Genomic DNA, 12,065 nt, shown 5'->3' on the forward strand with positions numbered 1-12,065 from the left:
AGCTATCACAATGGACCTGCCTTTGATCTGGCGCCGCACACACAGAACACACATATTTCCACTCTGTTAAACTCGGTCACTGACCCCAGTGCAGGAAGTGTTTCCTCTCTCAGATATGACAGGGGAACCCCCTCTCATGGCAAAAACTGGGTCATTGACCCCTTAGAAGAAGGTCGTGTCTATAAACAATGGACCTGCCTTTGATGTGCGGCTTATTTTCATTCTTCGACCGTTTGTTACCGGTATACTTTTTCAATTTTAGTGCGTCCTATTGGCCCCCTGCGCCCAATGGGTGACGGGATTACAATTTTTTTTAAAAAGAAGGGGCTGCGTCTTGTATTACGAAGCGCCTTGTCACCAAGTACGGTACTCACAATGTCCCTCTTCTTCAATCTCTTATACTCACATTGTCCCTCTTCTTCTTCAATCTCTTATACTCACATTGCCCCTCTTCTTCAATCTCTTATACTCACATACATTTGCCCCTCTTCTTCAACCACTTACACTCACATTGCCCCTCTTCTTCTTCAATCTCTTATACTCACATTGCCCCTCTTCTTCAATCTCTTATACTCACATACATTTGCCCCTCTTCTTCAACCACTTACACTCACATTGCCCCTCTTCTTCAATCTCTTATACTCACATTGCCCCTCTTCTTCAATCTCTTATACTCACATTGTCCCTCTTCTTCAATCTCGTCAATATTGTTCTTGTATTTGTTTGTATTTTTTTTTCTTTTCATGTACCCCCATGGGGTTTCTAGAAATAAAAATTTGACTTGACTTGACTCTTATACTCACATACATTTGCCCCTCTTCTTCAACCACTTACACTCACATTGCTCCTCTTCTTCAATCTCTTATACTCACATAGCCCCTCTTCTTCTTCAATCTCTTATACTCACATAGCCCCTCTTCTTCAATCTCTTATACTCACATTGCCCCTCTTCTTCTTCAATCTCTTATACTCACATAGCCCCTCTTCTTCAACCACTTATACTCACATTGCCCCTCCTCTTCTTCAATCTCTTATACTCACATTGTCCCTCCTCTTCAATCTCTTATACTCACATTGCCCCTCTTCTTCTTCAACCACTTATACTCACATTGTCCCTCTTCTTCTTCAATCTCTTATACTCACATTGTCCCTCTTCTTCTTCAATCTCTTATACTCACATTGTCCCTCTTCTTCTTCAATCTCTTATACTCACATTGTCCCTCTTCTTCAATCTCTTATACTCACATTGCCCCTCTTCTTCTTCAATCTCTTATACTCACATACATTTGCCCCTCTTCTTCAACCACTTACACTCACATTGCCCCTCTTCTTCAATCTCTTATACTCACATTGCCCCTCTTCTTCTTCAATCTCTTATACTCACATTGTTCCTCTTCTTCAATCTCTTATACTCACATTGCCCCTCTTCTTCTTCAATCTCTTATACTCACATTGTCCCTCTTCTTCTTCAATCTCTTATACTCACATTGTTCCTCTTCTTCAATCTCTTATACTCACATTGCCCCTCTTCTTCTTCAATCTCTTATACTCACATTGTCCCTCTTCTTCTTCAATCTCTTATACTCACATTGCCCCTCTTCTTCTTCAATCTCTTATACTCACATTGTCCCTCTTCTTCTTCAATCTCTTATACTCACATTGTCCCTCTTCTTCTTCAATCTCTTATACTCACATTGTCCCTCTTCTTCTTCAATCTCTTATACTCACATTGTCCCTCTTCTTCAATCTCTTATACTCACATTGTCCCTCTTCTTCAATCTCTTATACTCACATTGTCCCTCTTCTTCAATCTCGTCAATATTGATGGAACAACCTGCATTCCTCTCTTTATTGTTCTTGTATTTGTTTGTATTTTTTTTTTCTTTTCATGTACCCCCATGGGGTTTCTAGAAATAAAAATTTGACTTGACTTGACTCTTATACTCACATACATTTGCCCCTCTTCTTCAACATCTTATACTCACATACTTTTGGAAAACATCAAACTCAACTCGGATGAACCAGATTTCCAACGCAACTATGACAATTTTTACAGTAAACCAATGTGACAGGCACTGACCTTGACATTTGACCCCTTGTGCTATCAAGCCCCACATGAAGTTAGCACACAGCTCACACCAGTTGAGGCCATTGAAATTCTGAACCTGAAACCACAGCATAAAAACAATGTCATTGAAATTCTGAACCTGAAATCACTGAATAAATCAATGTCATTGAAATTCTGAACCTAAAATCACAGCATAAAAAAGTTCTTTCCTTTATTTCGTGTTTAACGTTGTTTTCAACCGTTCAAGGTTATATCGCGACGGGGAAAGGGGGGGGGGGGGGGGGGGCTGGGGGGGATGGAATAGAGCCACTTGTTAATTATAAAAAAAGTTCTAATCCAATTTCAGGATGCTACCATCATTTAGGGTTAACTCTAACAAACAATCAAAGTATGCATTATGTGCAGCAAAACTCATATTAACACCAGACAAAAGGCATTTCCCTTCATTTTCTCCTTCATTTTCTTTACTCTGTTAATTTGGTTCTTTGGTTGGTTTTTCCACTCTTGCACTTTCAACTGTTAAAATACCTTGTACCTAAAGAACAACAACTTAAAGGACCTTAACAGGCTCTTTTTAAGGTCAGATAAAGCAGTTGGGGTTGATTTAATGATATAGGTAAGCATCTACAGATGCAAAAACCGATCAGTAAATCTCAGGTTTTGTGTTGCATCAGTCTAATTTTACACAAAATGCATGCTCAAAAAGCGAGACTTCAAATTCCCCGCGGCGGCAAGCCCTTGGCTGTGACGTCACAAGGGGGAGCCAGAAGCGAAAGTAGCAACGCTCGGTGTGCGTCTTTGCTGCAGCTGTGGATGCGCGCATGCTCCCGACAACATGCCGAGAGAGCGTGCTGCTGCCGAATGTTCGGAGTTGCAAAAAAAAGACTCAAGCTTGAGTTTTTATTTGTTTCTATCCGACTGGGTAACAATTACAACGACGACAATAACACTGACAACAACTCGAAAACCAAGAACAACTACAATGTCAACAACAACAGCTTTACACTGATAAACTGTAGGTGGAACACGATTGATTTGACACGTTACAACCTTAATTTCATCTACGACGACGACAACAACAACATCAACTTAAATTCGAGAACATAATTATACGTCTTCAACAACATAGCCAACAACAAATCCGATAGAACTTCAACTACAATCACAACAGTGATCATGGGCTGCCTAATCTATTTGTTGAGTCTGGCAGACATTTTACTTCCACCCTTGAGAGAGAATGTTTTTTCCTCGTACACTTTGTGTCTCAAACCTGACTAAGAGGATGCAATTCTACATTAATTCCCGATTATCAACCCAAATAGGTGGGACACTTCCGTCTCAACTCGGACGTCGCAGTAAAAACGATCTCCAGTAACAGACGCTGATAACGATACAGCTATCTGCTCGCTCCTAAGCCACTCCCCCAGCCTGTATGTCTACACACTGGCACCAATTAAACCTCCAACTGAGCTGTTAACCCGTGGTTTGTAAAAATGTAAAAATATTGTACAAATTACGTCGAACCTAAATCCGCGATTTGTAAAAACATTTAAAAAAATTAAAAATAAAAATTCTCTATTCAGCCTATTGTCCCATCGCTGGGAAATTCGGATCGCTTCCTCCCAGTGGAAAGATAGCAGCAACAGAGTCGCGCTACCCCAAAGTCAAGGGATCCATAAGATTTGTTTTTCTTTCTTTTTCCATTTCGTTATTTTCCTTCATCGCTGGCGAGTTCGGATCGCTTCCTCCCAGTGAAAAGTTAGCAGCAACAGAGTCGCGCTTGTGGTCCAAGTTGTGGAAATTTCCAAGTCGTGGAATGTGTCCAAGTTGTGGTATGTGTCCAATATGTGCAATGTTGTGGTATATGTCCAAGATGTGCAATGTGTTCAAGATGTGGTATCTGTCCAAGTTGTGGTATGTGTCCAAGTTGTGGTATGTGTCCAAGATGTGGAATGTGTCCAAGATGTGGAATGTGTCCAAGTTGTGGTATGTGTACAAGTTGTGGTATGTGTCCAAGATGTGGTATGTGTCCAAGATGTGGTATGTGTCCAAGTTGTGGTATGTGTCCAAGATGTGGTATGTGTCCAAGTTGTGGTATGTGTCCAAGATGTGGTATGTGTCCAAGTTGTGGTATGTGTCCAAGATGTGGTATGCGTCCAAGTTATGGTATGTGTCCAAGATGTGGTATGTTTCCAAGTTGTGGTATGTGTCCAAGTTGTGGTATGCGTATAAGATGTGGTCTGTGTCCAAGTCAAGTTGCGGTATGTGTCCAAGATGTGGTATGTGTCCAAGTTGTGGTATGTGTCCAAGATGTGGTATGTGTCAAAGACATGGTAATATCGTCATGTGTCCAAGTTTTGGTATGTGTCCAAGTTGTGGAATGTGATGGGAGAAAAAATAGAGAAAAAAAATCTAATAGATTCACTGACTTTCGGGTAGCGCGACTCTGTTTTTTCTAGCTTTTCACTCGAAGGAAGCGACCCACATTTCCCAGCGATGGGACAATAAAGAAAAGGAAGAAAAATCCCATAGATCTCCCTTCACTTTGGGGTATCGCGACTCTTGCTGGTAGCTTTCCACTGGGAGGAAGTGATCCGAATTTCCCAGCGACGGGACAATCTAGTAATGATATGGAGAAAGAAAACAAAATCAAAGGAGTCGCGCTACCCCAAAAGTCAAGGGATTTTGTTTTTGTGCCTTGACTTTTGGAATGACAAGAAGATATCGGGAACATTAACGTGATTTGTAAAAAAAATGATTACAAATCACGGGGCGCGCAGACCCTTGATTTTAACTCCCAGGCTCAAAACTGTAAGGTTCAGCAGCTAAAGTTGCTTCTATGAATACGGCTTCTGACGTCATCGAAAATTTTACCCACAATTCACCACTTCCGTACTCTCGCGGACGTTCGAGATACAATGGCCGCCAGATCGGAACGCGAAAACGCTTTGCTTCAGCCACGAAATTCGTCGGATTATGGCCTAAACAATTCCGAAATAAACTAAACCCTGTGAGGGAAGGTGAGAAAACAATTTCCTACGGCATGCGTATATTAACCTAAGTCACGCCAAAACGCAAATAAACGCGTTTTTGACACCAAAAATAGCCTGTTGGGGTCCTTTAACTTGAAGATAACAAGATCTTATCCAGAATGGTACATACCTTAAATAACTTGAAGATAACAAGATCTTATCCAAAATGGTAAATACCTTAAATACGTGTGGCTTTTCATATTTTGTCCAGTCAACGTCCTGTTCAGGTTCATCGTTTTCTGGAGTTGAGTTCTGACAACAGAAAAATTACATAACATTTTCAATCAGCTGGGTTTTGACAATAGATTCATCAGATAACAATCATCTGAGTCCTGACAACAGATTCATCAGATAACAATCAGCTGGGTTTTGACAATAGATTCATCAGATAACAATCATCTGAGTCCTGACAACAGATTCATCAGATATCAATTATCTGAGTTCTAACAACAGATTCATCACATAACAATTACCTGAGTTCTGACAACAGATTCATCACATAACAATTACCTGAGTTCTGACAACAGATTCATCACATAACAATTACCTGAGTTCTGACAACAGATTCATCACATAACAATTACCTGAGTTTTGACCACAGATTTATCACATAACAATTACCTGAGTTCTGACAACAGATTCATCACATAACAATTACCTGAGTTTTGACCACAGATTTATCAAATAACAATCACCTTTCACCAAGTACATTTTTCGGATCAAAGATATCTTTTACAGGGGTTACATGCCTGCCGCCGAAATGAGGGCACCCCAAAAATTGACCTGACAAAATACACACAGGACATACTTCAGGTGAAATTGTGTATCGTTTTTAAACTCGTTGTAGGTTTCTAAGCTTACAAGTTCCATTAAAAAAAATCATGATTAATGATTGTTACAAATACTGCCGAAGTTTCATTTGCATACAACCACTAGTTTATGTTTAGTCCTGCAAACACGATCACATTTTCTTTCATGAGAACTGTGCTACAGCGATGCCCTGTCACGATGCCCTGTCACGATGCCCTGTCACGATGCCCTGTCACGCATGACTGCAGAATGTTTCATGAGAACTGTGCTACAGCGATGCCCTGTCACGATGCCCTGTCACGATGCCCTGTCACGATGCCCTGTCACACATGACTGCAGAATGTTTCATGAGAACTGTGCTACAGCGATGCCCTGTCACGATGCCCTGTCACGATGCCCTGTCACGATGCCCTGTCACGATGCCCTGTCACGATGCCCTGTCACGCATGACTGCAGAATGTTTCATGAGAACTGTGCTACAGCGATGCCCTGTCACGATGCCCTGTCACGATGCCCTGTCACGATGCCCTGTCACGCATGACTGCAGAATGTTTCATGAGAACTGTGCTACAGCGATGCCCTGTCACGATGCCCTGTCACGATGCCCTGTCACGATGCCCTGTCACGCATGACTGCAGAATGTTTCATGAGAACTGTGCTACAGCGATGCCCTGTCACACATGACTGCAGAATGTTTCGAGAGTCACTACACAACAACCACTGTCAATAGTAAACAGCCTGAATGTTCCATTTTTTTCTGATGTGTTTACATGACTTGCACATTTCCGCCAGTGGTCATATTCAAATGAATCTTTGGCAGAACTTGTAAACATTATTTGTGTTTATGCATGCAAAGTCTTCACTTAACAAGAGCGGGAAGCAGTATGGAAAAAAGCTTTTCTCAAATAAATACTGGACGGATTATTCTGAAACTTGGTACAGACATTTTTGAGAGCATTTGCTTCAAAGCTTTTTCGCCGATTTTTCATAGGGCTTTTTGATGATGTAATATTTGACCATTTGCAAAAGTTGAGGTGGCACTCTCCCGCCTGCAGTTTTTCATCAATTTTTTTTATATTTTCGTTAGATGATCTTTGCCTTGGTCAGGACTACGGGATTATGCATTTCAGCTTGGTACCTTCCAAATTCGCTTATGACAAATTCACTCAAAATTGGATGATTTTTTTCAATTCCTAAAAAATCAATATTTCATTCACAAAGGTAACATTATTGTATTCTGTATTGCTTCCTGTAAAATATAAAAGTTTAGTTATGTTGGATTGAAAAATGGGCTTAAAATAAAGAAAAACTTTAAATAGAAACTTTCTTTATTGTGAAATAAAAACACAAACAAATATATTAATTCCTCTATTCCTTATATACCATGTGCTGATAACAAAAATGTATAGTTTCATGGTGTTTGGCACTGAAAATATGCTTACAATTAAGAAAATCTTTGACAGGAAATAATGCTTAATATAAAGCCTGTATTGACTGTACACCAGCTCCTTTGGAAGACACACATTCCCCCCGCGGGTTAGGGGGAAGAATTTACCCGATGCTCCCCAGCATGTCGTAAGAGGCGACTAACAGATTTTGTTTCTCCTTTTACCCTTGTTAAGTGTTTCTTGTATAGTCAATTTTTGAAAAGATTTTATAGTCAAGCAGTATGTAAGAAGGGTTAAGTCCTTTGTACTGGAAACTTGCATTCTCCCAGGAAGGTCATATATTGTACTACATTGCAAGCCCCTGGAGCAATTTTTTATCAGTGCTTTTGTGAACAAGAAACAATTAACAAGTGGCTCTATCCCATCCCCCCCCCCCCCCCCCCCCCCCTTTTTCCCCGTCGCGATATAACCTTGAACGGTTGAAAACGACGTTAAACACCAAATAAAGAAAGAAAAGTGAAGAATGACATCACTCTGCGCCTCTACATACTGCTTGTGGAGCTTATTTTAATATCTCTCTCTCTCTCTGCATAGTATGCATTTGATTTGATGAATAACCACATGTGTATGCTCTTCATGCCAATATCATCATCATCATCATAATCATCATCATCATCATTAGTTGTTTAAATTGTTGCCCCACAGTCTATGTTACATCTTCGTTCTGTTTTAGATCTGTACGCTTTTATGTGAGTTCTGTTTTATTGTCAGACTTTTTATGTGTAGCTATGTGTCTATTACTTATCTTACGTGTTTTTTTTCTCGGTTTTTTTCTCATCTTTTTAAAAACAATTTTTCTAGATTATTTTATATAACTATAAGTGGTCGTTGTCTATGAATTGTTTTTAATGCTTGTACATGTATGTTATTTCTTACGAAAAAACTTTTTATGTAAAATGTTAAATTTTAATGTCTAATGTAAAGCGCCATGAGACTGCCATTCGGCGGTGAACAGCGCTATAAAAGAATGTTTTATTATTATTATCATTATTATCATCATCATCATCAATCAATCAATATGAAGCTTATATAGCGCGTATTCCGTGGATACAGTTCTAAGCGCTTGTCGAAGAGTTGTCAACAATTAACACAGGACTAACAAAGAAACTAACATCTACAGACGGACACGAACCCTATCACACACTAGCAAACCCTGATAAACATACAACAAACAACTGTTTAACAACAATGTACACATCAATAGCTAGGTCCAAACAAAATAATATTAAACAAAAAGAAAACACCTCTCACAGAGCAAAGCACCTCTCACAGAGCACAGCACCTCTCACAGAGCACAGCACCTCTCACAGAGCAAAGCACCTCTCACAGAGCACAACACCTCTCACAGAGCACAACACCTCTCACAGAGCACAGCACCTCTCACAGAGCACAACACCTCTCACAGAGCACAACACCTCTCACAGAGCACAACATCTCTCACAGAGCACAACACCTCTCACAGAGCACAGCACCTCTCACAGAGCACAACACCTCTCACAGAGCACAGCACCTCTCACAGAGCACAACACCTCTCACAGAGCACAACACCTCTCACAGAGCACAACACCTCTCACAGAGCACAGCACCTCTCACAGAGCACAGCACCTCTCACAGAGCACAGCACCTCTCACAGAGCACAACACCTCTCACAGAGCACAACACCTCTCACAGAGCACAACACCTCTCACAGAGCACAACACCTCTCACAGAGCACAACACCTCTCACAGAGCACAACACCTCTCACAGAGCACAGCACCTCTCACAGAGCACAGCACCTCTCACAGAGCACAGCACCTCTCACAGAGCACAACACCTCTCACAGAGCACAGCACCTCTCACAGAGCACAACACCTCTCACAGAGCACAGCACCTCTCACAGAGCACAACACCTCTCACAGAGCACAACACCTCTCACAGAGCAAAGCACCTCTCACAGAGCACAGCACCTCTCACAGAGCACAGCACCTCTCACAGAGCACAGCACCTCTCACAGAGCACAACACCTCTCACAGAGCACAACACCTCTCACAGAGCACAGCACCTCTCACAGAGCACAGCACCTCTCACAGAGCACAACACCTCTCACAGAGCACAACACCTCTCACAGAGCACAGCACCTCTCACAGAACACAAGACCTCTCACAGAGCACAGCACAAGAATGTCTTTTGGGGCACATCATCCTCATCACAATTTTAAGGTTGACGACCTCCTTCTGGTGTTAATTTTTAATTTTTTAACTTTATCATTGTGCGTCTGTGCGTCCCAAGGACAGATTGATAGAAAAGGCGTAGCCCTAAATCTTAATCCTTGTTGAATAAAGTTCAATTCAATTCAATGATCACAGATATTTTTGGAAGCTTGCAAAAAGTACATAATCCGGAAAAGTGCTCAAATAATTCAAATCAAGGGTCTTGAATGACCAAACACAGACCACAACTCACTCTCTCTGTCTAACTCCACCTCTCTCTCTGTCTACCCTCCCTCCCTCCCTCTCTCTCTCTCTCTAACTCCACCTCTCTCTCTGTCTAACTCCACCTCTCTCTCTCTAACTCCACCTCTCTCTCTCTCTGTGAAAAAAGTGGGTGTGGGTGTGGGCGTTGCTGTGTGTGTGTGCAAGTGTGATTGTGTGTGCAAGTGTGATTGTGTGTGTGTGTGTGTGTGTGTGTGTGTGTGTGTGTGTGTGTGTGTGTGTGTGTGTGTGTGTGTGCCGGTCGTAAGGCGAAAGAAAAACGGGATGTATACTGACGTGCATTCGCTTGACTGAATGGTTAATCACGCCGCAGCGTCCTTGTTTTTAGATGTTAGCACACAAACCTGTGACGAATTTAAAAATTTTTTTTTGAAGATTGCATAACATGTCAACAATTACCTGTTATCTATCTACCTATCTATCCATCAATCTATTACATATATATATATATATATATAAAAATGGATGTGTGTCTGTCTCTCTGTCTGTGGTCACCATACCTCAGAGATGGCAATTGAGGGACAGGAACAACATAGTGTGCATAAACACTGCATAGGATCCGCAGATGTGCACCTCGGTTTTAGTTTCTGGATTCATTGGTTTCTTTTTCAGATTATGAACCTCCCCTTTATTGAATACAGCCTATATTGTGCAAGGCTAGCTCAGTGCCTGCTGTTCAACTATAGCAAGCACAAAATGCCAGTCATATCAGAGACTCCCTATTACTCCTATGAGAAGGGGTAAAGAGGACAAGCACATAATGCCAGTCATATCAGACTCCCTATTACTCCTATGAGAAGGGGTAAAGAGGACAAGCACATAATGCCAGTCATATCAGACTCCCTATTACTCCTATGAGAAGGGGTAAAGAGGACAAACACATAATGCCAGTCATATCAGAGACTCTCTATTACTCCTATGAGAAGGGGTAAAGAGGACAAACACGTAATGCCAGTCATATCAGAGACTCTCTATTACTCCTATGAGAAGGGGTAAAGAGGACAAACACGTAATGCCAGTCATATCAGAGACTATCTATTACTCCTATGAGAAGGGGTAAAGAGGACAAACACATAATGCCAGTCATATCAGAGACTATCTATTACTCCTATGAGGAGAAGGGGTAAAGAGGACAAACACATAATGCCAGTCATATCAGAGACTATCTATTACTCCTATGAGGAGAAGGGGTAAAGAGGACAAACACATAATGCCAGTCATATCAGAGACTCTCTATTACTCCTATGAGAAGGGGTAAAGAGGACAAACACATAATGCCAGTCATATCAGAGACTCTCTATTACTCCTATGAGGAGAAGGGGTAAAGAGGACAAACACGTAATGCCAGTCATATCAGAGACTATCTATTACTCCTATGAGGAGAAGGGGTAAAGAGGACAAACACATAATGCCAGTCATATCAGAGACTATCTATTACTCCTATGAGAAGAAGGGGTAAAGAGGACAAACACATAATGCCAGTCATATCAGAGACTCTCTATTACTCCTATGAGGAGAAGGGGTAAAGAGGACAAGCACATAATGCCAGTCATATCAGAGACTCTCTATTACTCCTATGAGAAGGGGTAAAGAGGACAAACACATAATGCCAGTCATATCAGAGACTCTCTATTACTCCTATGAGGAGAAGGGGTAAAGAGGACAAACACATAATGCCAGTCATATCAGAGACTATCTATTACTCCTATGAGAAGGGGTAAAGAGGACAAACACATAATGCCAGTCATATCAGAGACTATCTATTACTCCTATGAGGAGAAGGGGTAAAGAGGACAAACACGTAATGCCAGTCATATCAGAGACTATCTATTACTCCTATGAGGAGAAGGGGTAAAGAGGACAAACACATAATGCCAGTCATATCAGAGACTATCTATTACTCCTATGAGAAGAAGGGGTAAAGAGGACAAACACATAATGCCAGTCATATCAGAGACTCTCTATTACTCCTATGAGGAGAAGGGGTAAAGAGGACAAACACATAATGCCAGTCATATCAGAGACTCTCTATTACTCCTATGAGAAGAAGGGGTAAAGAGGACAAACACATAATGCCAGTCATATCAGAGACTCTCTATTACTCCTATGAGGAGAAGGGGTAAAGAGGACAAACACGTAATGCCAGTCATATCAGAGACTCTCTATTACTCCTATGAGGAGAAGGGGTAAAGAGGACAAACACATAATGCCAGTGATATCAGAGACTATCTATTA

General features: G+C 41.2%; 1 protein-coding gene across 8 annotated transcripts in view; it reads right to left on the reverse strand.

The window, feature by feature from the left end:
• LOC138947874 (N-chimaerin-like) overlaps positions 1–12,065 on the reverse strand; it is a 55,503-nt gene that overhangs the window by 16,232 nt on the left and 27,206 nt on the right. For all 8 annotated transcript variants that reach the window (XM_070319440.1, XM_070319439.1, XM_070319438.1 and 5 more), the window contains 2 exons: positions 5,278–5,352; positions 2,081–2,165 (listed from right to left, as the gene is read on the reverse strand). In XM_070319440.1, the coding sequence (XP_070175541.1) occupies positions 2,081–2,165; positions 5,278–5,352 (160 nt within the window). The remainder of the gene's footprint in view (positions 1–2,080; positions 2,166–5,277; positions 5,353–12,065) is intronic.

This window comes from Littorina saxatilis, linkage group LG14 (genome assembly GCF_037325665.1).
Source record: "Littorina saxatilis isolate snail1 linkage group LG14, US_GU_Lsax_2.0, whole genome shotgun sequence".
NCBI classification, from domain to species: Eukaryota; Metazoa; Mollusca; class Gastropoda; order Littorinimorpha; family Littorinidae; genus Littorina; species Littorina saxatilis.